This window comes from Prionailurus viverrinus, chromosome B2 (assembly GCF_022837055.1).
Source record: "Prionailurus viverrinus isolate Anna chromosome B2, UM_Priviv_1.0, whole genome shotgun sequence".
In the NCBI taxonomy this organism is placed as follows: Eukaryota; Metazoa; Chordata; class Mammalia; order Carnivora; family Felidae; genus Prionailurus; species Prionailurus viverrinus.
The window spans coordinates 3,159,975-3,187,802 of record NC_062565.1 but is presented as its reverse complement, the minus strand read 5'-3'; the positions used below and the strand labels follow the sequence as shown (position 1 = coordinate 3,187,802).

General features: G+C 43.9%; 2 protein-coding genes and 1 non-coding gene across 3 annotated transcripts; all 3 read left to right on the top strand.

Moving 5' to 3' along the window:
- The first annotated feature begins 1,994 nt into the window (after positions 1–1,994).
- LOC125165620 (putative vomeronasal receptor-like protein 4) lies at positions 1,995–2,916 on the top strand. The gene is given in 2 exon segments (XM_047858699.1): positions 1,995–2,078; positions 2,080–2,916. Coding segments are annotated over 2 exon segments (921 nt in total).
- Positions 2,917–11,088: 8,172 nt separating this feature from the next.
- On the top strand, positions 11,089–12,047 carry LOC125166580 (putative vomeronasal receptor-like protein 4). Its single transcript, XM_047860487.1, has one exon. It carries the CDS (start codon positions 11,144–11,146, stop codon positions 12,044–12,046), a length of 903 nt encoding a protein of 300 aa, XP_047716443.1. The 5' UTR covers positions 11,089–11,143; the 3' UTR covers position 12,047.
- Positions 12,048–27,127: 15,080 nt separating this feature from the next.
- Positions 27,128–27,199, top strand: TRNAP-CGG (transfer RNA proline (anticodon CGG)). Its single transcript has one exon. It is a non-coding gene; the product is annotated as a tRNA-Pro (tRNA).
- The last annotated feature ends 629 nt before the right edge of the window (positions 27,200–27,828 follow it).

The following is a 27,828-nucleotide window of genomic DNA, read 5'->3' as shown; positions in this document are numbered from 1 at the left end:
TAGGACTTCGTCAAGATAAAAAGCTTCTGCACAAGGAAGGAAGCAATCAACAAAAACTAAAAGGCAACGGACGGAATGGGAGAAGATATTTGCAAACGACATATCAGATAAAGCGTTAGTATCCAAAATCTGTAAAGAATTTACCCAGCTCAACACCTAAAAACCAAATAATCCAGTGAAGAAGTGTACAAAAACATGAATAGACACTTTTCCAAAAAAGACATCCAGAGGGCCAGCAGACACATGAAAAGATGCTCAACAACACTCATCATCAGGGAAATACAAATCAAAACCACAATGAGATATTACCTCAAGCCAGTCAGAATCACTAAAATTAACAACTCGGGAAACAACAGATGTTGGCAAGGATGTGGAGAAAGGGGAGAACACTCTTGCACTGTTGGTGGGAATGCAAGCTGATGCAGCCACTCTGGAAAACAGTATGGAGGTTCCCCAAAAAGTTAAACATAAAATTACCCTACAACTCAGTAATTGCACTATTAGGTATTTATCCAAAGGATACACAAATGCTGGTTCAAAGGGGGCACATGCACCCCAATGTTTACAACAGCGCTATCAACAATAGCTAAATTATGGAAAGAGCCCAAATGTCCATCTATTGATGAGTGGGTAAAGAAGATGTGGTGTGTATATAAACACATACACACACACACACACACACACACACACACACACACACACAATGGAATACTCCTCAGCAATGAAAAAGATTTAAATCTTGCTTTTTGCAACAACGTGGATGTACCTGGAGGGTATTATGCTAAGCAAAATAAGTCAGTCAGAGAAAGACAGATTCCATGTGATTTCACTCATATGTGGAATTTGAGAAACTCAACAGATGAACATAGGGGAAGGGAAGGAAAAATAAGATTCAAACAGAGGGGGAGGCAAACCATAAGAGACTCTTAAATACAGAGAACAAACTGAGGGTTGCTGGAGCAGGGTGAGTGGGGGGATGGGCTAACTGGGGGATGGGCATTGAGGAGGGCCCTTGTTGGGATGAGCCCTGGGTGTCATACGTAAGAGATGAATCACCGGGTTCTATTCCTGAAGCCAAGACTACACTTAGGTTAACTAATTGGAATTTAAATTTAAAAAATTAAAAAAAAAAAAAGAAACATAATCAGTACGACATTAGCCATAACTGGATCTCCTCAAAGCAGATTCTGAAAGTTTAATTCTGTTCACAGGGTTTATTGCGGGGGTGGGGGTGGGAGGTTGGAGGAAGTGAAGATAAAGGAGGGGTGAACCGGTGAAAACAAGTTCCAGATGTGGTCTTAGTTATCAGAACATATCAGCCACGTCCAGCCTACGAGACCACGGAATGAATCTGCCTAACGGAGCACCCCACATGTGGAGGTGGCCGAGCTCCTTCCCGCAGGCGGTAACCGGCCTAGGTTCTCTGAATAAGGCCCGGACAGGGGTGGGGGCAGTGTGTATCCTCCTGGTAGAGGTTGCTTTCTCTTGCCAGAGGCAATTCTCCAGACAAGGTCAACTGTTTCCAGCCAGGGCTCATAGCAGTAGAGTCACGAAGGCACAGGCTACCAGAGGGGGTGGGGAGGACCCACGATGCGCCCTACAACGTGAAGCTGGCTGGATATCGGACGTGAGGGACGGTGAAAGGCAGCGTCACAAAGCAGGAATTGACCGCGGGTTGGGGAACACTGTCGCAGGCGCACGGACAGGTGGAGCGTTCAGAAGGTAAAGTTAGGGAATCGGGTGGACCGTGTGTGATGTGGGACATGCAGACTTTACAGTCATCCCTTCTACAAATCAAATGCTGCTGCAGAAGCGTAAAGGGCAGAGAAAGCGTGGATTGAGCAGAACGCATAGGCAGGACCATGCACGCACTGCGGTATTTCCGCTTCTCTGTCCCCTTCAGTCAACCGGAGAGAGGCCATGGCCGTAAAACATATTTGTCTTCGCCGTCCTCACTTGTTTGTCTTCCTCAAAAGGTTTTTCCTGTACTGTCCATGAGGTGGAAGATAAACTGGATTGACTGCATCCGGGGAACAATCTTGCTTTCTCTTACTGGACCTGGCTGTGCGGGGAAGCTTCTTTTTGTTTGCGAGCCATGTGTACGTTTTTGTCATGGGTCCTAAGAAAAAGTCCACAGACCTTCTCCTCGTCCACCTGGCTTTTAGCAATACCATGACACTTTGTGCCAGAGGCATTTTCGATGTAACAGCAGCTTTTCATGTCAGTAACTTTCTAGATAGTGCCAGTTGCAAAACTGTGTTTTATCTGGGGAGAGTGGCCCGTGGCCTGTCCATGTGCACCACCTGTCTCCTCAGCGTGGTCCAGGCCATCGCCATCAGCCCCAGGACCTCCTCGTGGAGAAAGCTCAAGCCCCACGACGCGCGGCAAGTGCTCCCCTCTCTCCTCCTCTTCTGGATCGTGAATTCCCTGATAAGCTCCAACTTGCTTTCCTACATCACAGCCTCCCAGAGCACGAACGGGTCCGGGATCACACCGTCTGGCTCCCACCCCTATTGCCACATGCTGCCCTCGGGGCTGATCGTCAGGTGGCTCTTCCTGACTCTCATGGCGCTGCGGGACATCATCTCCCAGAGCCTCATGGGCTGGAGCAGCGGGTACATGGCTTTCCGTCTGTGCAAGCATCGCCAGAGTGTGCTCCACCTGCGGAGCTCCGGATTCCAGCGAAATTCCAGCCCAGAGACGAGAGCTACGCGGAGTGCCCTCCTCCTCATGGCCTGCTTCCTTCTCTTTTATTGGGCAGACTTCATTTTCTCCTTCTGCATCGGCTCCTTCTTGACCCATGACCACACAGCGTTAAATACGAAACTGTTTCTAACGCTCGGTTACGCCAGTCTCAGCCCCTTTGTGCTGATCAGCAGGGCCTCCCGCCAGCCTCCCCGCCGGAGTGCCCGCTGAGATGTGGGGAAACCTGCTTTCTATACTGATTCTGTTAGTAGCTACAGGTAGATGATGTGGTGAAATTTTTTGCATGGCAAAAATTCTGTGCAGCCTAAACTAGAAGCGTATTATAAAAATAGTGTGTTGGCCTGGGTTTTCCGAGAAGCAAACACCAAGACCAAATTAAATATGCAGGGAAGTTGCCAGGGCAAACAGACTGGGAGAGAAAACGTGGAGGGAGCCCAGGAGGCCCAAGAGCTATCCAATCAAGATGCAAGTATGATTCTGAGTGAAGGACAGAGGAGAAAAGATTGGATGGAAACATCCTAGGCCAACTTCCAGCCTACATAGAGTTAAACGAGGGAGTTATTTGGCCATCAGCAAAATCCCAGGAATACCTCCAAACTCATTTGAAGGGACCAGCACGATTTTGATACAAAAATCTGAAAAAGGACATTGCAAGGTAACAAAATCATAGGTTAACATTGCTTATGCATATAAATGCAGCAATTGTAAACAAAATATTGGCAATCAGAACCCAACAATACATAAAAAGGATAATATATTATGCTCCAGTGTAATTTATTCCCGAGATACAAGAAGGGATTAACATTCAATAAACCGAGGAAAATAATGAATCTCATACAGACATCAAAGGACAAAGAAAACATGCATTCGTTTTAGTAGAGCCATAAACACACTTGACAAAAATCAACACCCAGTCATGAAAAATATAAATAAAACTTCTCAGGGAAATTATAAGGGAAAGCAAGTTTCTTAAATTGATAGACATTAGCTACAGGAAAACCACAGTTAACGTCATATTCAATATGGAAATTTTAAATGCTTATCTCCGAGGTTAGGAATGAGGCAGATGTTTATTATCATCATTTCCCCTCAGCATTGTTCTGGAGACTCTAGACCCTGTGAGAAGGTAAAAACAAAACAAGAAACAAAAACAAACAAAAAAAAAAACAACGAAGAGAAGAGAAAAGAAAAGAAAATGGAATAAGTAAAATTTTTTTTTACTCACCATTAATAAAATTGTGTGTGTAGGAAACAGGAAAGAATGAAAAAGAAGTGAAACTAGTAAGTTCAATAGATTGAAGGTCAATAGAAAAATAATTGCTTTCTACCTATTAGCAATACATAATTGAAAATTTTACTAAAAATTTAAACCTCAACTATATAAGGGAAAACAAGCAAATCACTTATGCTATTTCTCCACTGAAAACTATGAACCATTGATACATTAAAGCTACATAAATAAATAAGAATCCTACGTTCGTGGAAAGTAAAACTCAATATGTTTAAGGTGTCAATTCTCCCAAAATTTTTTAAATTTTTTAAGTTCATTTATTTATTTTGAGAAGGGGGGGTGGGGCAGAGAGAGAGAGGGAGAGAGAGAATCCCAAGCAGGCAGGGTAGAGTCTGGCGCAGGGCTCAGTCTTACGAACCATGAGATCATGCCCTGAGCCAAAATCAAGAGTTGGACGCTTAAGCAACTGAGCCACCCAGGCACCCTCCCCCCATAATCACTCTTTAAGTTGCAGTGCAATTTGGATTAATATTCCAAAATGTGTGTGTGTGTGTGTGTGTGTGTGTATAAACTCGTATGCTTATCTTAAGTTTATGTGAAAATATAAAGGACCTACTAGAATGAGAAAACTGATCAATAGAACAAGAGACTAAGCCCAGACTACATATTTATAATAATCTGATTTATTATAAGGGCAACACTTCAGTGCAGTGGGTCAAAAATGGACTTTAAGTGAATTATGTTGGGTTTCTGAAATATCCACATGGAAAAATGCACCTGACCTCCTAACCTACATAACCCAAACAAACAGAGATGGAATAAAGATTTTAATATGTAGAATAATAAAGCTTTTAGAAGAAAGTGTAAAAGAATATCTTTATGACGACAGAGTAGACAGATATTTTTTTAAAGAACAGGATGTCAAACAGGCTAACCCTAAAAAGAATTATAATTTGGACAATATTAAAATTAGGATTTTCGATCCATCAATAGTCATCATTAAGAAGCTGAGTAGAGAAACCACAGATTGGGACAAGATATGCACAATACACATAACTGACAAAAGATTCAAATATATGCAGACTCTTAGATGTCAATAAAGAAAAATAAACAACCCAATAAAAATGGGCAAAGGCTTGAACAGCCACCTCCACTAAATGGTATTCAATGTCCAGTAAATGTATGAAAAGGTGCACCACATCATTAATCCTGAAGGAACCGCAGATCAAAACTACAATGAATTATATCACTGCACACACACCTGAAGGCATGAAACAAAAACATCAACAAGACAAAGCGCTGGCATACATACATATTTTGTTCATTAGCTTTATGAACTTTTAAAAACATTCTAATAGTATTGAATCGAAGAGGGGAAACACAAACAGAACTTGGAAACCGCTGCCCTAACCTACCACTCATTCTGATTCATCTTATGAGAGACCCCTGGAGACACTACTGAGCTTGTTGATTATCTGAATGCTGGCAAGTCCCTTGTGGAACCACCTAATGAAGGCAGTGAAGACTCGTCAAGAAAGAAGGAAAGCAAGCAAGCGAGCGAGAACCCGAGCCAGAGTGGAAAGGAGGCAGGAGCAAAGAAAATCCCATTAAATACAACTTGAATCTCATAAGGTCTTGAACCCAAGACCTCTCACTTTAACAGATAAATCGAACAACAAAGCTACACTATCGTCAATGTTATTTGAAATACATAATATAGGAAACATTTAATGATGTTAATTATATACATCTTTATGAGAAACTGCATCCACTTGAGAAAGGAAAGATCTTTTCTGGCCCAAACCAGGGAGAACTCCTTGATACAAGGCGTAGGCAGAGGAGACCGCCCCTTATGGAAATCTCCAGTATCATACACATTATCCCTGTTCTAATTCCTCTTTTTTTTTTTTTTTTTCTTTCCCCCAGTGTTTCTTGGCTCCGTAACTACAAAAAAAGCTGTTCTAAGCTCTGCTATTCGAGATAACCCAGACCTTCCCACTCTACCTGGCTCAATCCAACGAACACGGTGGGGTCTGCATCCCACGTGCCGGGTTAGAAGGGGGGATGTGGAGAAGGGAGGCCACGTGGGCACAACAGACAACACACACCTTCAGCTCACCTGGGGCTCCCGGTGCAGGAGTGGGCGTGGCCGGGGGACGCAGCCTGGGGGCCAAGCCAACTGTGCCCCGGGACTCACCAGCGGGGGGCGGGGCGATGGACGTAAACATGCGCAGAAGGGGCGACCACAGGCCTTTTGAGTTACACGTTTGTACTTGTATGTTCCATTTGTATGAAGAAATTCCAGGTGGGCCCACGGGATAAAGGTGAAAGGTTGATGTTAGTGGGGGAAGGGGTAGCTTGGGACTGGGGTGGGGGAGGATTGTTTATTTTATTTCTTTATAGATGCAGCTTTAAACCCTAGCAAATGCATTGCTTATTCAAACGTACAAAACAAAGTTGTGGAAGGGTAGATAGATAGATAGATGACGGATTATTGACCTTTAGAGGTTTTTTTTTTCCACTCAGTATAGTACCCTTGAGATCTATCTAAATTGTGGCATGCATCAATAGTTAATTAATTTTTTTAAAGAGTTTTAAAAAAGGAATCTCTACACCCAGCACAGGGGTCTCGAAGCTACAACCCCAAGATCAAGAGTCCCACGCTCCACCGAGTGAGCCAGCCACGGGCTGCAGGTAATTAATTTTATTGCTGAATCCTATTGTATAGTATGGATGTACCTCATTTTGTGTAACCATTCACCCATTGAGGCGCATTCCGGGTGTTTCCAGGTTGTTTCCAGCTTTTCGCCATTCAAGGCAAACTGGCTGTGAACATTTGTGTACGAGCGTTTGTGCACGTACATTTTCATTTCTCTGACATATCTCATCTTAATGTGTATTTCTCTGGAAACTGGTGACGTTGCACATCTTGTCACATGCTAGCTTTCCATCTGTCTGTCCTCTTCATTGAAATATTTCATGCCTTTTGCACATTTTATAATTGGATTGCTCATCTTTCCCCTTTTGAGTTTTGAGTGTTATTTCTACATTCTAGAACAATCCTTTGTTTAATACACACTTCGTAAATATTTCTCCCAGTCTAAGGCATGTCTTTCCATCTTCTCAGCAGAGTCTTTCACAGAGCAAAAGTCTTTATTTTTTAAAAAAATTTATTTATTTACTTAGAAAGGTGGGGGGAGGGAGAGAGAGAGAGAGAGAGAGAGAGAGAATGAATCCGAAGCAGGCTCCACACTGTCTGTGTGCATGGAGCCTGATGCAAGGCTCAAACTTACAAACCATGAGTTTATGACCTGAGCTGAATCTAGAGTCCAACACTTAGCTGACTGAGCCACCCAGGCACCCCTCTTTATTTTTGTTATAGTCTCTATTAAGCCCTGGGTCCTGAAGATGTTCTCTTCTTAAGCCTTTATTTTCCAGGGCACCTGGGTGGCTCAGTCAGTTAAGCATCTGACTCCAGTGGAACTATGGCGGGAGTTAAGAGCTTGTGCTCTTGTGTTAGAGTCCTGGGTTCAATCCTTGGTTCAGCTACTTACTATCTATGGGTGTTGGAGAAAGAGAATTAGCCACAAAATCTCCAGCCAACCACAAGACTTCTCTATAAAAAGTAAAAGGGAAGGAAAACAATTTCATTGTTGAGAAAACAGGAAACCATAATGTGCTGTGCACCACAGACAATCCACTAAAGAGACTGCAGGAACAGAAAACAAAAGTCGGGTCTGGTTGGTACTTGGATGGGAGAAAACAAAAGGTCACTTTTTATAGAGCCAAGCAGGTGCAACCCATCACATACATCTTATCTCAAGGTAAGTGATAGCTTGCCCTCCAGTGAGAAGCCTGGCCAGCACCATTTGTCACACATAGTTCGTCCTAAAGTCACCTGGTGATTTGGATGATGCTGTGTAAATTAATTGGCTTCATCTGAAGAGAAAATAAATAAATTTCTCAATTCTGATGACAGGGTGTAGTTTTGCAATTTGGGATAAGGTCCTCCCAGAAGTTGGGCTCCTAATGTCCCATAGCAACTGGGTGACAAGGGCACTGTCTTCTTTCAGGCTTATGTTTCAAAAGGTGGCTCACAGGTCCTTGACAAAAACATTCTTGGGTTGGAAAACTGGTAAGCTTTTTATTTAGCTTTTTAAAAAATTTACATACATCTCAAAGGGGCTGAGGAAAAATTTATAAGTTTTTTTTTTTTTTAAGAAAACACTCTTAAGAGAAGGGAAGGGTGGGGTCTCTCTTTTGCACCAGCGAAAATTATTATTTTTTCTTTTGCCCTTAGAAGTCTCAGTGGGCAACGTATGCAGTCTTTTTTGTGTGCGACATTTTTAAAGTTTATTTATGTATTTTGAGAGAGAGATCAGGGGAGGAGCAGAGAGAGAGAGAGAGAGAGAGTTCCAAGAAGGCTCCTTTGCTATCAGCAAGGAGCCAGATGCGGGGCTCAATCCCACAAACTGGGAGATCATGACTTGAGCGGAAATCAAGAGTCAGACGCTTAACTGACTGAGCCGTCCAGGTGCCCCGCAACTTATGCAATCTATGTGTGCCTGCGTGTCCTCATTCAAAATTGGGGACGAAAATAGTGCTTATCTCAAAAGGCTTTTTATCACATGTAAATCACATGTTACATAAGTATTTTTAGCAGGTTCCTGGTACACCTATAGGTAATGTGAAAGAAGAGAATATTCAATGACGCTTGTTCAAGGCGCTAAGGCAGACTATTCAGGACCACGGTGGGATGTACAGGGAAACACTGCTGTGGGATCTTAACGATGGGGAAACACCGGGCTTAATTCGGAATACTGCTTCGCCCCTGGGCGCCGGCTTGCGGGGGGCAACTCTTAACAGCCACCAGGGTGGCCGTTGCAGTGGCTGTTGGCGAAATCCCACTTCTTCATTGCCAGGTTGCCAAGTGGTGAGGTGGGGGTCCGAGGCAATCCCCTGCAATTGGACCCTAGAGGTCTGTAGCCGAAAGCGCTGATCTCATCTGTTAGTTGAGAACACCAGCCGACAGGGATGCGCCTCCTTGGTTCAGCGGGTAGGTGTTAGGTCCAGAAGGGGCTCTACGCACCTGTCTGAAGGGAAAAGGTGTCTGGGAAAATCGTTTCCTTAGACATTTCCCAAAACGAATCTGGGGGGACACCGTCCCTCCCTCCTCTGCCAGGGTTCGGTCGGAAACGAAGAGAAGCGGCTGATTGGGTGACACAGACACCGGTCCCAACTCTGATTCAGAGCTTTGAAATTTGGGGAAGATGAAAAGAAGGCTGCAAACTTGGGAGACTCTGGGTCGAGAGAAGCAAAACCAAACGGGAACCTATTTGATGAGGACACGGCGGGGCACTGAGCTGTGCTGAGTGCAGTCACTGTAACAGATTCCAGGGCTTGGACTAAACAGTGAATCTGTTCTGACTCCAGAAGGTTGGCTCAGGTGCTGTTCCTGCCATCAGGCGGGCCGTTTATTTCACGAGGTGCGAGGCAGTTGGGATCCTGCCACGCTTTCTCCGACAACGTGGCGCAGGCCTCGGTCTGCCCACGTGTCCGTGGGGGGGAGGACGCGGGGGCCCAAAGGCCACGACCGAGGTCCCCGGGTCGTGACGCCTCCTGGTGCCAAACCCGGACACAAGCCTAAGTTCATGCAGCTCGTGCCGCCAGACGCCTTCCGGGCCACGGTCGTCCGAGCCCTTAAGGACTGGGAGCGTAGGGAGCGGGGTGAAGGCCTGCGGGCCGCCTTTCCAAGCACACAGGGCCCGTGCAAGCCCCGCGGTTCAGTCAGACCTCCTGGTTTATGTTGTCTGGGGAAGCTGTCAGCAGTGTTCTAGCCACTTCTGGGTGAAAAGGGAGGTGGGAGAGGTTGGGGGCGAGAGCGTGCATTTTCACCCAGGCGCGAAGGGGGCCGGCGGGCTGGGACTGACAGCAGGCGCCTCAGTTCCCTTGTCAACCGGGGCGGGAGGACAGCCGCGGGACAGCTGACCGCTCAATTCCCTGCAAACACGGATTCCCCCAGGGCTCTTGAGCGAGTGTGACCGGCGCCATCACCCTTCGTGGCTGTGCTTCCTTTTTCCTACCCAAGCGGCCCCAGCCCACTTGGCTACCCTGCCCACCCCTGGGAGTCCCTACTTCCTAACCGCCCCTGTCTCAGGACAGCACCCAGTTCCTCGTTAGCTGGCTTCTCCTAACCGCCCCCTCCCGGGCGCCAGTAACACGCCCTGAAGGGACCCAGGCCTCCCCTGGGGTCTCCTCCGTGTCCTCAGCGGGACTCAGACCTCCTGTGCAGACCCCTGCCCCTCTGCCGGGCAGCATTCCAAGGTCCCCCCACCCCCCCACCCCCCGGGCCCTGCCCAGACTGCATCAGGTCCCATCAGAGCTCGTCCAGCCCACGGACCATGTCTGCACGTCTCTGGCTGATCCGGCTTTAAAAGTTGGGGTCCCATCTCCAAAGGCTACGCCGTCTGATTTGGTGTTGAAACTAGGAAAACCCGGTGAAAACTTGCAAGCAGTGAAGTCACAGACTCAGTTTGGGTTTTCAAAGACAACTCTGGAAGTATTCAGGGCTGTGTATCAGAGGTATAAAGATTGGCATCGGGAGGCACACCAGGAAATTGTTATCCTCGTCAGAATGAGATTCGTCATGCCTGCTGAACCTCAGGGGTTCAGATGAGACAGGCTGAATGTGGGAGCTAGAGAAGACACTGATGCAACGGGAGGTTTTCAGGCTCTCGTGTGGGGACGTGGGGCGGTGAGCAAGACCCAGATTTCCTGGGGGTGGCTGATGGTGATGTCACGCGAAGAACTGGAAAGCACAGGGGGACGTCCGGTTGGGGCAAATTTTAGTTCCGCTCAGCACACGCTGGGATCGAACGTATCGGGGACACATAAACTCTGGAGCACGTAGTTTGTCTTCGCCGGTGTGGAGCCAGACAACAAAATCCGGATTGCCGCTTCAGATTCTGTATTCTGATTCTCAGGATCGCATCCGAAGCCACATAGAATGACCCGCCGAGAGCACTCATGGGGAAAGGAAGAGAGTTCTTTGGACAGAAATCTGCTCTGTCACATACACCGTGACTGTCTTCTGTGCACCGGAGGAGCCCTTTGATGTGCATTTTTCTTCGCAGATCCACCTGGGCCCACAGCTTTCTTCGAAAGCCTCTTGCTGGATTCAAATTTCTCTGCCCTTGAAGCAAAAACATGGTTTTGAACACTATCCGGGCAACCATTTTTCTCTTTCTCACCGGACCCGGCATCGTGGGGAACATCTCTGTGTTTGTCAAGTATACGTGCGCTTTCTTTTCGGGCACTGCGACGAAATCTGTACACCTTCTTAGCATCCACTTGGTTTTTACAAATACCGTGATACTTTTGTCCAAGGTAACGCTGAAAACAATAGCGATGTTTGGTGTGAGAAACGTCCTGGGCGACACGGGCTGTAAAGCGTTTGTGTTTCTGGAGAGGGTGGCCCGGGGCCTTTCGATCTCCACCAGCAGCTTCCTCGCCGTGGTCCAGGCCACCACCATCAGCCCCAGAGCCCCCGTGCCCGCCGGCTTCAAGCCAGCATCCGCAAGGCACATCCTTCCCTTCTGCCTCTTCTTCTGGGTCCTCAACTCCTTGGTCAGCATGAACTTACTCTACTACGTCAGAAACACGAGCAGCCTAAACAGGTCACAAGCTAGCCACGGAAATAGCTGCTCTTACGTCCTCCCAAGAAGCCAGATCATGAAGTGGACGTTTCCCATCCTCATGGCCCTGCGGGATTTCTTGTTTCTGAGTCTCATGGGCTGGGCCAGCACCTATCTGGTGCTTCTTCTCCACAAGCACCACAGACACGTCCTCTACCTTCAGAAATCCAAGATCCTCCACCAGACCCCCCCCGCCGAGAGAAGAGCCGCTCACAGTGTTCTCCTTCTGATGCTTTGTTTTCTTTTATTTTATTGGACAGATTGTATTCTTTCTCTGGGCTTAAATTTCTCCTTAGAGAATGCTTCTTTCGTATTAAATATTCAAGAATTTCTAACTCTTGGCTATGCAATTCTCAGCCCGTTTGTGCTGATTCACAGAGACGGACATCAGGGTGGATGTTGGCATACTCAATAAATCCTGAAAAATGCCTGGTTTTTCACAGATCCCTTGGGTAGCAAGTTTGAAAGAAGACATGTTATGGCTGAGCATTAAAAAAAAAAAAAAAATGAAGCCTGGCTTAAACAAATTAAAGTATCGTATTATACAACAAAGCTGGTGACTAGTAGCCATGAGCTGACAAAGAAGGAGATTATAATAACCTCTGGGGACTCAGCCTTCTTCTCATGTCCATCCTGCCACCCTCGGGAAGAGTTAGCCAATTCCACTTTCTTTCTTATAAGATGTCTCTTTAACTATCACGCTTCCTGTAGGAAGGAAAAGAATCTGTCAAATTCCATCAAAAAGCTTGTGTACTTACTCTTTGACTTATAAGCTTCTAGGAGGATCGAGCAGATAAATATTGCTCGTAGGAGATTTGTAGCCTAAAAACTATTACAAACTGCAGCAATTTTTTAAACACATCAACTAAAATATCTAGCCAAAAAGGGCTGTTTTGCTGGGTATGTGAAAATATCCTAGAGGATCCAGCCATACAAAGGAATTTTTGTTGAGCTTGTGAAAGAACAGGTGAGTTCAAAATGTATTGTTATGGAATAATATTCAAAGTGTATTTGTAATTAATAAGAGATAGTAATTCAAGAGCAATGGTATTAAAAAATGGACTGTAATATTTTTACTCGCCCTTATCTCCATCTTTTACAAGAGTTCAAAAGACACTTAAAAGAGTGTTACCTGGTTTCAGAGAAACTGGGTAAGTGAAGCAAAAACTGGAACTTCCTTTTACATCTTTCTATATTTTCGGAGTTGTTAAATCTTTGAGTATGTATTTTTAAAAAATGAATTATAATTTGTTTTGAAAATAATTTGTGACTTGTTGCAAGACACATTGGTTAGTGCCCTTACACTGCCACAATAAAACCAGCCTCATCCTAGTATGCCATGAAAGAGTCACAAAATAATGTGGTTCTACATTAATTTACATAGGAAATCAATAAGATACCACATATCTATTTGTAGATTTTTTTTTGTAAAAATTAAAACAAAGGAAGTGTCTTGAAAGTAACCAGAGTTACATGATGGATTACCCACTGGAAAGCAACGATTCTTAAATGACAGTGGATTTCTTAGAAGAAACCGTGCACCTGAGACAAAACTTCATTGATCATGTCACCCTACTAAACTCCTTCTCTAACTGGCGATCCCCAGTGAGACTTTGGAGCTCCGGGAATTATTGTCAGTTGAGACCCAATGATCATGAATCTCTGAAAAGATGATTATATCCCTCATCTACTACACAGTTACCATAGTATATGACTGAATGTTCCTTTCAGGATGGCCGGCGGGAAGATTATCAGTGTATTTCTTTGGCAATGTAGCAGGGTTTCTTCCTGGGGATCTGTCTCTCCCATCATTTAGGTGCCATGGGTGACTGAACTGGTTCCAGTCTGGGAATGGTTAAGGATCCATGACCATTCATGATGTGCAAGGGATTCAAGTCAGATTTGTACTCACAAGGCCTGGAGTTTTTCTCCTTTTTCAGATCAAGAAAGACTTGAGTTGACCTCTTATATACATTGGTTCTAGAGAACCATAATCAACTAGTCAATGGCAAAGATCTCTGTGAGTCAGACTATTTGATTAATGTCCATACCTGTCATTCTGCATTCAAATTATTCACACTATATTTAGGCATTTCAGTTCAGTGACAATAACTTCTGATGTAATTTCTTATTTGTAGGGAAGAACGTCAACACAGCTCTTCTAGGATGCTGGGGCTATACTCATGAATTTATTTGTCACAGCTCTAGTGAAAGGCATATTCTCTGGAACCCTCCTGGTTTGGATGAGCAGATCTTACATAATAAATACTTTAGAATTCCAATAATCCCAAATCTTGGGTTAACTTCCTCTACAGCATACTAAGAAGTTCTTGGCATTTCAGCTTCATTTAGTGTGGGCCACGTTTGGGTTCATCTTTCAGTCATCCAAGCTTTCAAACTGTTTGAGCCATTCCTAGCCACTTAGGCTAAAATATTCAATTCATAATTTCTGCTGAGTGAGTCTATCTCAATACATTTGGCTTTATCCATCTTTACACTCTTTTCACCTTGATCCTACACCCTTCAGATCCATTTCCATATACCTATCTCCAGCTTGGGCCACAAATTATCTTGGGACTGTTTCCAAAATACAGATGAAATGTTTTCTGAAATACATGTGGCTTTGCCCTAAAACCTATCTTGCTCTAAAATCTATTCCAAGATTTTCATTGCTCCGTATAGGATTTTGGACTGCCATAGTCATGTTCACCGTATTTGGATCATCTCTACCATCAGCCCCTAATGGAAAATCTGACCCTTCGTGTCATACCAAATTTAATGAAGGCTATAAAGGTAGTTATGAATTTACAATAAATATGGGGGATAACAGCATATTCAAGGACACTGTGGAAATGACTAAAATTGAGATGTGAAAACTTCTATTACACAAATGTGCTTCTTTCTTGAGAAAATAAATTGAAAGAAATAAAAAGAGAGGAGTGAAAACTTGATAGCTAACAAGAGACTTAGATATTTTAAAAGAACACAGTATAAGATCTTATTTCTTGTCTACTTATTTTCTTTTTTAAAAAAAATGTTTATTTTGAGAAAGAGTGTGATCAGGGGAGGAGCGGAGAGAGAGGGAAGGCGAACGAGAGAGAATCCCAAGCAGGCTCCACACTGTCAGTGTGGAGCCCAGCGCAGGGCTTGATCTCACAATTGAGTGAGATCGTGACCTGAGTCAAAATCAGGAGTCGGACGCTTAACCAACTGAGCCACCCAAGCACCCCTTTTATTTATTTATTTTCATCCCGTCTTATTTCCTTGAATGAATAAAGTAAAAGTTCATAATTATTGAACACATGTATAAATGAATGAATGTCCAATTATCAAATAAGGTGTAGCAAGTAAGTGAGAAGAATGATTCTTATCCATAATGCTCAATAGAGCAAACGTAAAGAAACGCAAGTAATGTGCAAGCATGGACAGAGGAGAAGAGAATAGAGTCAGATACTAAACTGAAAGAAGGATCTTGGAAAGTGAGAGAAGTTTTAAATGAGAGCTATGGGCCACTTTGGCTAGATTGCCAAGAACAAATATTTAAGTATCCGTGACAGCTTAAAAACTAGTATTTCACAACTGGCTCAACTGATTGAGCCACCATAACAAACCACTGTTCATTTCCCCACTTTTTGTTCATACTGGACATATCAAGAGCGTCACATATGGTGATGATTCTTTCTCCAGAAGGGGAAATGAAATACCTACTTGAATGACTTTCAGTCAAGAAACACCACATCCATGTAGTCTGGTATATTAGTATTCTATTGCTGCATAACAAATGAACACACATTTAACGACTTAAAGTAACACAAATGTATTACCTCATAGTTTCAGAGGGTCAGGAATATGGCCTAGCTGCCTCTTCTGATTAGTGTCTTACCAGACACAATTCACAATGTCAGCTAAGGTTGCGGTCTCATATGAGGTCTTCCTAGCTCGCTTGATGGCTGGCAAACCTCAGTTCCCTGTTGTTTTAGAATGCAGACCCTCAGTTCCTAGAGGACACCCCCTGCCACGTGACCCTCTTCATAAGCCGTTCACATCATATCTGTTTACTTCTTTAAAGCTAGCAGGAGAGCCTCTCCTACTCTGAATATGTCTCTTTTGGACCCTCTTCCGAAAGGCTCACCTGATTAGGTCAGAGTCACCCAGGATAATCTGTCACTCTCTCTTTTGTTGTTGTTGTTTAGTTTTTATTTTGTAATTATAAATGTAGCTCTGCAATCCAGCTAGACTTGGAGGGGAATCAGGAAACTAGGGGACCCACGGAACTGCAGCCAGAGCACAAAGATTGTAGGATGTTTTGAGCAGATGGGGGTGAAGGACTGCTCCCCTGAGTGACAGAAGGAACAGCCTGGCAGTTTAGATGTAATGCGAGTCAAATGCACAAGATTTGTCCGCAGTCGGCAATGGTGATCTTGCTGCTCTTGCCATTCCTGGACCCAAAGTGTTCCCTGGCTTCCACAACATTCGTGCCCTCTTTCGTCTTGCCAAAGACCACCTGCTCACCATCACACTCACTGCTGGCAGCGCAGACGAAACCTGGGAACCATTCGTGTTGGGTCCAGCCGACCACGGATGAGATGCCAGGATCGCTATGCTTCAGGATGACATTCTCATCAAGTTTCTCCCCATAAGTGGGCTTGCTGCCAGTGCTATTATAGCGTGTGAAGTCACCACCTTGGCACGTTAATCGTGAACCAATCCCGTGAAAGCAGGAAACTTTATGACCAAGTCCATTCTCCCCAGTGTACAGAACACAACAATTTTCCGTTGTCTTTGGAACTTTGTCTGCAAACAGATCGAAGGAGATATGGCCAAAGGGCTTGCCATCCGGGGTGATGTTGAAGAACACAGTGGAGTTGACCATGGGCTGGGCCACACAGATGGCTCCAAGGTGGTAGCATCTGCAAGGCTTGGTCTCTCGTTTTTTATTATTAACTCAAAGCCAATTGATTAGGGACCTTAACTACATCTGAAAAAATCACTTCCATTTTGTTATATAATTCAATCATGGTAGTGTAGGGGCCAAGGCCAGCTTGTCCCAAAATGTACCACAATGGCAGACTGATTATTCTGAATTAAAGCTATTAGAGAAACAGACAGTGCATAGGCCTCAGACCTTCTGCTCTCTCCCTGAAAGCAGGAAATAAATCTTTCATATGAAAAATACCCACCATATACTAAGAAGTAAAAAGAAATTCCTGTCACCAGAGATGGAAAATTTAAGAGTGGAGAAAGCTGTAGAAACGGCAGAGAAAGCTGTTAGGTTTTTACTAATCTACTATCTCAGCCCAAATTCCACTTAGAATTCCTTACTAAGTAAAGTTCCCAAACATCTGTTTTATCCTGTCAATTACTCAAAAATGTATTATTTCTTTGTCTAAAAAGTATAAACACTGCCTGCCTTGGCCATTTCTTTAGGTCTTAATTTTATTATTGGTAGTCCAGGCACATGTAATAACTGTGGTTGGTTTCTCCTATTAATCTGTCTCACGTCAACTTAACTCTTAAGCCAGCCAGAAGACCTTGAAGGGTAGAGGAAGAATTTTTCCTTCCCCACAGTAGTGAAATCCCACCATATCCAGAGGTCTTGCCCGGATTCTAGGAAAGAGGATTACACCAGGTCTGCACACCAGAGAGAAAAGAATCATGGGACTCATCACAGAATCCTGCCCATCTCCCCTTCCACTAGTTTACTGTTTTCAAATCAAATAATCTAAATCTCAAAATTTATTTTGGTAGCAGTGCTGGAAACATGAGAGATACAGAAGAGGGGCTGGTTGTACATTTTCCCACTGAAAGAAGTTAGATGAGAGCATGGCTGGAAGGGAAGAAGAATGAGGGCAATCAGGCAGTGGACGGAAAAACTAATCTGTGCTGTTCAGTCAGGACAGTCAGTTCTCTGGGAGCGAGTAGAATGGAGAAATGGGAGACACTCCTGGCTTATGTCTGGTAATGTTTTACATTGTCATCTGGGGGGTGGTTTTATAGACATGTACAGTTTGTAAAGATTCATTGGGCTATATAAGTAAGCTATATGTGGTTTTCTTTATGTATATTTTACCTCAGTGAAAATAAAACTTAAAATGCCTGGACTATGGAAATTCTTTCTGAGCATATTCATATGCCTGGAGACTATTGCTGCTGACTGAAGATGCTATGTATCACGTAAGTGTTTTTATCAAAATAACAAAATTCTGGGCGTGCCTGGGTGGCTCATTCCATTGAGCATCTAACTCTTGGTTTTGGCTCAGGTTGTGATCTCATGGTTTCATGACTTTGAGCCCCGGGTCTGGCTCTGTGCTGGCAGCACAAGAACCTGCTTGGGATTCTTTCTCCCTCTCTCTTTGCCTCTCCTCTGCTCATACTTTTCTCTCTCTTTTCCCCTCCCCTGCTCACACGCATGCACACACACACACACACACACACACACACACACACACTCTCTCTCTCTAAAAATAAATACACTTAAAAATAATAAAATTCTGCCTCTCTTTAATGTTACTTTTTCTTGGGGCACCTGGGTGGCTCAGTCGGTTAAGCGTCCGACTTTGGCTCAGGTCAGATCTCATGGCTTGTTGAGTTCAAGCCCCGTGTAGGGCTCTGTGTTGACAGCTCAGAGCCTGGAGCCTGCTTCAGATTCTGTGTCTCCCTCTCTCTCTGTCCTTCCCCCACCTGCCCTCTGTCTCTTTCTCTCTCTCAAATATAAACATTTAAAGATTTTTTTTTAATGTTACTTTTTCTTCAGTGCATTATAACCCATATCAGGCTGTTATAAAAACCTGAGTGGTAAAATTTAGCCAAGTTGCCAGTAAAATACACTAGATCTCAGAAAAATGGGGATGATACTAATGACATCATGACCTTTACAAAGGAAAACAGGAGCACATAGTTCACAGTCTGGTACCCCGTAATCACTCATTAATTTTATGGAAATGAATAAAGACCACTCCATGATTTACTAATTAGAACTCTGGACCCCTATTCTGACAATGAGCTGAAAGTTGAACCACTGCTGTCTCTAAATGGATTCTTCCCAAATGTTGGGCAGGTCACTGAGAGGATGTGACCACTGGTTGATTTGTGAGCTGGGACCCTGGCGATGGGAGCTCCTTACTCCTTCCCCTGTCCTTGGAATATGTGTTCTGTTTGCCTTCCCTGTTTCCAGAAGCTGCCTCAAGGACACAGCTTTGAGACAGTGATGTGGTGTTGAGGCCACCTAGACACTATATGTGACTGAACCCAGTTAGGACTTCTATATAAACTTTTAAGATTTGGCAGGCAGGTGCAGGGATCTTCTTGTCGTAGACCACTGAAGACAAGCCTAGTATGTAAATTCTCTTGCTAACTAGAACTGCTACCTACCAACCTGGAGTGGACTGCCTCTCTCTTCAGTCTCTCCCTGCCCTCCTCAGAGGGCCCTGTTTCAGATTATCCCCAGGAAGTTCTTGAGGTTGCCAACTAACACCAACACACGTGTTTGATTCCAGATGAACTGCTGTTTCCCTGAAACATGCATGAATTCTGCATACCTGACTTCATGGCAAACTAAACACAGGGTTAGCAGTGACTACCCTTGTCCCTGGTTCCCTGCCAGCCCAGGGACAATTAAGGTAAAACTATGTGCCAGAGAGCAAAATGCACATGAAACTTGGAACAGATGAAATCAGTGTGAATAAAGAGGCTGGGACTTGTAATTAAGAGAAAGGACAGTTTTGTGACACCAAGTTCATTAATGGGAACACTCAATTCATTACTGCAAAGTATTTATTCTTTTCATACACTTTGAGGGGAGAGAGAAAGAGAGTGAGAGAGAACGTGAGCAAGGGAGGGGCAGAAAGAGAGGGAGAGAGAGAGAAAATCCCAAGCGGGCTCCATGCTGTCAGCCTAGAGCCCAACGTGGGACTCCAACACACGAACTTCAAGATCATGATCTGAGCAGAAATCAAGAGGTGGATGCTTAACCGATTGAGCCACCCAGGTGCCTCCATTATTGCAAAGTATTAAAATTCTAAAGATATTCCTTAATATATACATTTGGGAGATTTGAGTTTTTCCATTGTTGCCTCTCACCTTTATCACCCACTTTCGGAAGCTATGTGGTAACACAGTAGGCTGGAGACAAGAGGAGACTGGGTACATTTCTTGAAGAATACCCAAAATGAAAATCAAGAAATACAAAGTGAAGTAGGGATAGAAAGAAAACCACTTCCTTGGAGTTTTATGATGTTGTAGTCACTATGTGTCTCAAAAAACTCTTCGAATGTTCAGTGGTGGAAAACAATTCAAAGTTGTAATTGAGGTACCTGCTATCACTCCGTCTAGGACTTGAACTCTGTGATTAATTAATTAAAATTCAAGTTAGTTGACATACAGTGTAGTCTTGGTTTCAGGAGTAGAACCCAGTGATTCATCACTTACATATAACACTTAGGGCGCATCCCAAAAAGTGCCCTCCTTAATGCCCATCACCCATTTAATCTATCTCCACCTGCCCCTCTCCCCCCCCCAGCAACCCTTAGTTTGTTCTCTGTATTTAAGAGTCTCTCATGGTTTGCCTCCCTCTCTGTTTGTAACTTATTTTTCCTTCCCTTTCCCTCTGGTCTTATGCTAAGTTTCTCAAATTCCACATATGAGTGAAATCATATGCTATCTGTCTTTCTCTGACTGACTTATTTCACTTAGCATAATACCCTCCAGTTCCATCCATGCTGTTGCAAATGGCAACATTTCATTCTTTTTGATTGTTGAGTAAAGTCCATTGTATATATACACCACATCTTCTTTATCCACTCATCAGTCGATGGACATTTAGGCTTTTTCCACAATTTAGCTATTGTTGATAGTGCTGTTGTAAACATTGGGGTGCATGTGCCCTTTTGAACCAGCATTTTTGTATCCTTTGGATAAATACCTAGTAGTGCAATTGCTGGGTCATAGGATAGTTCTGCTTTAAAATTTTTTGAGGAACCTCCATACTGTTTTCCAGAGTGGCTGCACCAGTTTGCATTCCCACCAACAGTGCAAGAGTGTTCTCCCCTTTGTCCGCATCCTTGCCAACATCCGTTGTTTCCTGAGTTGTTAATTTTAGCCACTCTGACCAGTGTGAGGTGATATCTCATTGTGTTTTTGATTTGTATTTCCCTGATGATGAGTGATGTTGAGTATCTTTTCCTGTGTCTGCTAGCCATCTGGATGTCTTCTTTGGAAAAGTGTCTATTCATGACTTCTGCCCATTTCTTCACTGGATTACTTGTTTTTGGGTGTTAAGTTTGGTAAGTTCTTTATAGATTTTGGATACTAACCATTTATCCAATATGTCATTTGTAAATATCTTCTTCCATTCCGTCAGATGCCTTTTAGTTTTGTTGTTTCCTTTGCTGTGCAGAAGTTTTTATCTTGATGAGGTCCCAACAGTTCATTTTTGCTTTTATTTCCCTTGCCTCTGGAGACATGTGAAGTAAGAAGTTGCTGCAGACTAGGTCAAAGAGGTTGCTGCCTATTTTCTCCTGCAGGATTTTGCTGGTTTCCTGTCACATTTAGGTCTTTCATCCATTTTGAATTTATTTTTGTGTATGGTGTAAGAAAGTGGTCCAGGTTCATTCTTCTGCACGTTGCTGTCCAGTTTTCCCAACACTATTTGCTGAAGAGACTGTCTTTGGGTCACAAATCAGCCCTCAACAGGTACAAAAAGATTGTGATCACACTATGCACATTTCTAGATCACAACTCTCTGAAACTTCAAATCAACCACAAGAAAAAAATTTAGAAAGCCTCCAAACATATGGAGGTTAAAGAACATCTTACTAAAGAATGACTGGGTTAACCAGGAAATTAAAGAAAAAATTTAAAAATACATGGAAGCAAATGAAAATGAAAACACAACCGTCCAAACCCTTTGGGATGCAGCCAAGTCAGTCCTAAGAGGAAAATACATTGCAATCCAGGCCTATCTCAAGAAGCAAAAAAGGTCCCAAATACAGAACCTAACCTCACACCTAAAGGAACTAGAAATATGGCAGCAGAGAAAGCCCAAAGCCAGTAAAAGAAGAGAAATAAAGATTAGAGCAGAGATAAACAATATAGAATCCACAAAAATAGTAGAACAGATCAATGAATCTAAGAGCTGGGTTTTTGAAAGAATAAACAAAATTGATAAACCACTAGCCAGAGTTCTCAAACAGAAAAGAGAGAGGACCCAAATAGATACAATCATGATAGAAACAGGAGAGATCACAACTAACACCACAGAAATACAAACAATTACTAGAGAATCCTATGAAAAATTATATGCCAACAAATTGGACAACCTGGAAGAAACGGACAAATTTCTAGACACCCACATACTTCCAAAACTCAAACAGGAAGAAACAGAAAATTTGAACAGGCCCATAACCAGCAAAGAAATTGAATCTGTTATCAAAAATCTCCCAACAAATAAGTGTCCTGGGCCACATGGCTTCCCAGGGGAATACTACCAGACATTGAAAGCAGAGATAATACCTATTCTTCTCAAGCTATTCCAAAAAAATGGAAATGGAAGGAAAGCTTCCAGACTCATTCTATGAAGCCAGCATCACGTTGATTCCAAAACCAAACACACCACTAAATAGGAGAAGTAAAGGCCAATATCTCTAATGAACCTGGATGAAAAAATTCTCAACAAGACACTAGCAAATCGAATTCAACAGTATATTAAAAGAATTATTCACCATGATCAAGTGGGATTCATTCCTGGGCTGCAGGGCTGGTTCAATATTCGCAAATCAATCAACGTGATACACCATGTTAACAGAAGAAAGGATAAGACCGTATGATCCTGTCAATAGATATAGAAAAAGCACTTGACAAAATACAGTGTGCCTTCCTGATAAAAACCCTCAAGGAAGTTGGGATAGAAGGAACATATCTTAACATAATAAAAACCATATACGATAGGCCCACAGCTAATATCATCCTCAATGGGCAAAAATTAAGGGCTTTCCTCCTAAGGTCATGAACACGACAGGGATGTCCACACTCGCCACTGTTGTTCTACATAGTGCTGGAAGTTCTAGCCTCAGTAATCAGACAACAAAATGAAATAAAAGGCATAGAAATTGGCAAGGAAGAAGTCAAACTTTCACTCTTCGCAGACGACATGATTCTCTACATGGAAAACCCGAAAGACTCTATCAAAAAACTGCTAGACCTGATACAGGAATTCAGCAAAGTCACAGGATATAAAATCAATGTACAGAAACCAGTTGCCTTTTTATACACCAATAATGAAGCACCAGAAAGAGATCTCAAGGAATCGATCCCATTAACAATTGCACCAAATACCATAAAATACCTAGGAATAAATAAACCTAACGAAAGAGGTAAAAGATTTATGCACTGAAAACTATAGAAAGCTTACAAAAGAAATTGAAGAAGCCATAAAGAAATGGAAAAACATTAAATGCTCATGGATTGGAAGAACGAATATTGTTAAAATGTCGATACTACCCAAAGCAATCTACATATTCAATGCAATCCCTATCAAAATAGCACCAGCATTCTTCACAGAGCTAAAACAAACAATCCTAACATTTGTATGGGACCACAAAAGACCCCAAATAACTAAATGTTGAAAAAGAAAACCAAAGCTGGAAGCATCATAATTCCGGACTTTAAGGTACATTACAAAGCTGTAATTTTCCAGACAGTATGGTACTGGCACAAAAATAGACACATAGATCCATGGAATAGAATAGAGAACCCAGAAACGGACCCACAAATACATGGCCAACTAATCTTCGACAGCGCAGGAAAAAGTATCCAGTGGAAAAAAGAACCCCATGTTTAAAAGGCAGACAAAGTAACCTCTGAGGAGATTAACTCCATGCTCTCAACCCAAACAATATCTCCTCCCATACATCCCAGGAAAGACTGGGACACAGTTTAGAAAAACCAGTGTCATAGCAGATGGTACAGGAAACTTTCTAGGCAGAGGTGGATGGCTTCCTTGTGCGGAGGGGGCAAATGGGAGGTAGTGTGGTCTACATGGTAAACCGTGCAGGGTGGGCATTCTCACCTTGTATCGTTGGGATCGGCACAATCAGGGAGGGAGTTTTGCCCCTATTACCAGATACAAACATTATCAACGAAGGGTGACCATGGGTCCAGAGGCTAGGCAGGAGATATCTGCAGGGTGCCAGACCTATTTTAGAATGACAATAATGAGGAAATCTATGGTAGAGGTGACAGAATGTGTGGGCGACGTCAGCATAAGGATTTGAAATAAACACGATACAAATTCTGTAAGTCACAAAGGAAGAAAATGGAAACCTGACGCTGGAATAAACAGTTACGAAGAAGAAACAGCCAGAGACACTGGCTATGGATGGGAAATGAATGAGTTTTTCGACAACTCGGTAGACTATCAGATAAGACAGTGGGCAGTATACCCAAAGATCAAATGAGTGAGCTAGAACATTAAGTCAAAGAACAATCTTAGCAAGCATTACAGAGGCATCAAAAGGTAGAAACTAAGATAACTTTACGAAACACAAGAACAAACGAGGCCCAGAAGGATAGAACAAAGTAAGTGGAGAGACAGCATTTACAGAAACAGTGCTCTGGTCCTTGGGTCTATGGTAGCTGGTGGCCCTGGACCTGGAGGTAGCCTCGCTCCTTGCCTGGGGTAATCTTGGAATCTGGGTGGTATGTAGTGCCTGATTTCAGGGCTGTCCGGGACAGCCATGAATGCCACATCCTGTGCCCTCCCCTTGCAAGGCGTGAGTAATTCCAGACGGCCAAGAGTCATAAGTATGTTCCAGTTCACTCTAGAAAGAAATGCAACCCCAAGGACAATTATGACACATGTCCACAGGAGAAAATGAGGTCAGCGCAGTGTTCTAGCTCTGAGGAGTCTGTGTGCACAACAGGCCAGGGGGTGAATCAGTACCCTGTCGTTGTCTCCAGATCTGTCCTGTTAGTGGGTCTTTAGGAAGAACTGGAGTAGACAAACAGAAATAAAGGGTGAGATTACCAAATCAGATGGAACCCTCGGGAGACAGAAGACAGGAAAACTGATGAAGATAAAGAGTGAGAGTTGACAAGAATATCAGCCATGTCCTGGGTCTTGTCTTTGATTAGAGACAAATGTTCAGAAAAACACTGATAAGAAAGATGGGTTGATGCACCATCTTTCCGAGGAGCTGACATTTCAAATGTCTCTCTCTCAATCCTACTGAAAAGCCGAAACCTTCTAAAGCTAAGGACAGACACAAGAGGGAGACAAACTAAGCATTCATCCGCCTGCATTGCCTTTTTCAGAGGAGGAAATTTTGTGAGACATTCAGCAAGCAGGGATGCCAGTCTATAAAGAATTTGGAGACAGCTACTTGCACTGAATGGTTAAATCTTTGAAGGGCTCTGTGCTTAGTTCTAGCAGAATACAGAGGTTTCAAAGTCATAAACCAGATGAAGTCATAATGACCTGTGCTTGGGGTACAATCTGGTTTTAGGGCACCGAATATTACAATCAATACCTTGACCAACATGCCTACTCATGGTGCCTAACTGGGCCCTCGCGCCCCCCAGACAATAGAAATTGACAAGAGGCGGAAGGGGCCATCCAGGCAGGGTTTGGTTGGGGCTTGTGCTGGAGCACAAGGGAGGCTGGGTCTCTGAGGAGAGCTCAGAGAGAGCTTTATAAAGAGGCGTAGGTGGGAAAAGAATGACTTCTAATCCCATAGAGGAGGGGATTTCTTGGCTCCTGCACACGTCAAGGTCATGCTTCTTCATGCGTCTTCTAGCATGTTAAATCTCCACCCTCGGGCAGTACTTTTTTTTAGTATTATAATGAGGGGGAAACGGGGGTGAAACATTAGCACCGTGGTCCATCTTGGGGCGCACTGGTTTGGCCCCACCTTTACCAGTCTTCACAGTCCGGACATCCCTTTCAATGAGCATGCTGCCTCTGCGTTCCTGCAAGATACGCTACTCAAGGGCATATCTTTTTCTCTCTGTGAAGTCAGCCAAGAAATGCTGGATTTTGTGGTTGGGGTGAGGGGACCCAAGTCCAGTCCTCACTCCGTCTTACTTCTGAGAAAGCAAGTTTTTAGGGGACTTGTTAGAGAACATGTCAAACAACTACCTCTGTAAAAGTAAACCATAGAAAATTAAGATGGATGTCCCCTCAAATCATTTGTCATACCCTACAGCATATCATGAAATTTAGAAGAGTCCAAATGTATTGTTTAGATAAGAATACCGATCAAAACTAGATTACTTTCCTAATGTAAACTTAATTGGGTTCAGTGAGTCACAGATTAATCTACAGACAGAACTCACGTCGGAGTGGTTCTCATATAACAGATGGGAAAAAGGATGAAAAATTTAGTAACATGAGCCTAAGTTAAGAAGTGACCGGGGCGCCTGGGTGGCGCAGTCGGTTAAGCGTCCGACTTCAGCCAGGTCACGATCTCGCGGTCCGTGAGTTTGAGCCCCGCATCAGGCTCTGGGCTGATGGCTCAGAGCCTGGAGCCTGTTTCCGATTCTGTGTCTCCCTCTCTCTCTGCCCCTCCCCCGTTCATGCTCTGTCTCTCTCTGTCCCCCAAAAAATAAATAAATAAACGTTGAAAAAAAAAAAAGAAGTGATCATAAGGCCCCAAAATGTATATTAGTTGTCATCGAAAGATAGTTGCATTGATTAAATAGCCAAGAAGACTGTGGCTCATCTTTTTGACTCTGAAAGTGTGAAGACAGAAAAATTCCCTCTGACGCTTACTTACTTGGTACCATGATCGTTTCTTTTTCCAATCTAATAATTATAGAATAACGGGAAGGATGAACCTAATGAGGGGAACTGTTTTTAATTCTGAAGGTATCACACTCAGTGCAGCAAAATAAAATTGAAAATGTGTATTAGTTCCAGGCATGCGTGTTGGTTCACATGGATTTAAGATGTGGCTTAGATACACCAGCTAGTGTAAACTTTGACTTTAACCAGAAGTTTTTGGTAAGTTAATAAACGCATCTAACACTAACGTCTTGGTGCCCGTGAGACACTAATGTTAAGAAATCTACCTCGGATCAGTGGAACTTCTGGGAGCTTTTGAAAACACGCTTTGGTCTAGGAGCCCCTCGGTAATGATAATATCCAACTTTCAAAAAGGAAGTAAGTGAGAAGAGGAAAACTCCAGAACAAGAATTTTTCTAACCTAACTTAATTCAAAGTTAGATGGAAATGAGTTAAACGACTTAGAATAGTTTAGCGAAGTAGAGCAAAGGAAAAAGAAAATGTCCAAATTTCCTACAGACCAGCCTTACCACCAAGTGACGTCATGGTGATTGCAACTGTCAACAGACCTTTCACACAAACAGCCTTTCCAACTGTTCATTCATGTAGGTGATTGGCGGGGAATTAAGTTTCGGGGAACAAATTCTCTGTAAACAGAATGAGGGTAATTGGAATCTATTTCTTCTTATCTGAAAATATGGAGAGGCCCTGCACGTAGGCGGCTCGTTGGTCTAGGGGTATGATTCTCGCTTCGGGTGCGAGAGGTCCCGGGTTCAAATCCCGGACGAGCCCGCTTCCTTTTCAACCAATTGGATTCAGAGAATCAAGGAAAAGAAGTATTTTCCCAAATATTCTTGCCAAAAAGACCGGGCTCTCACCTTGCGAACAGTGGCACTGTTCTCGGAGGAGCTGGGCTCTGAATCCCGGATCTCCCGGACGCGAGGCACCCGAATCGTTGACGCGGTACCCGGCCGCCAGCGCCTGTGGGTCCCTCCGCCGCCACCGAGGGAGCCCGGGGCCGCGGCGGGCGCGCACGCGCGTGCGCACACCTGGCGCGGCTCGGGAGGCGCGAGTAGCGTCCCCTCGGAGCTCCCGTGCGCGCGCGCAGTCGCGAATTCCTGACTTACGTTGTCGCCTGGCAACGGGATGAGCGTCCACGACGCGCTGCATCCGCGGCTCCCAGGGCGCGGAGCAAAGAGGCGCCCCGGTCCGCTGCTGGCGTGAGACGCCTGCCGCTCTTTTCCTGCGTTGTCGCGGTTGTTCATTCGTTTATTCGTTCCGCGAGTGAATTTTCAGCGAATACTGCAGGTCAACTGTGCTGGGTGCCGGGGGCGCAGTGGTGGACAAGAAATAAACTAGTTTTTGTATCTACGGAATTTCACATCACAAGTAGCTAAATATTTACCATGTTCACGCTTCCT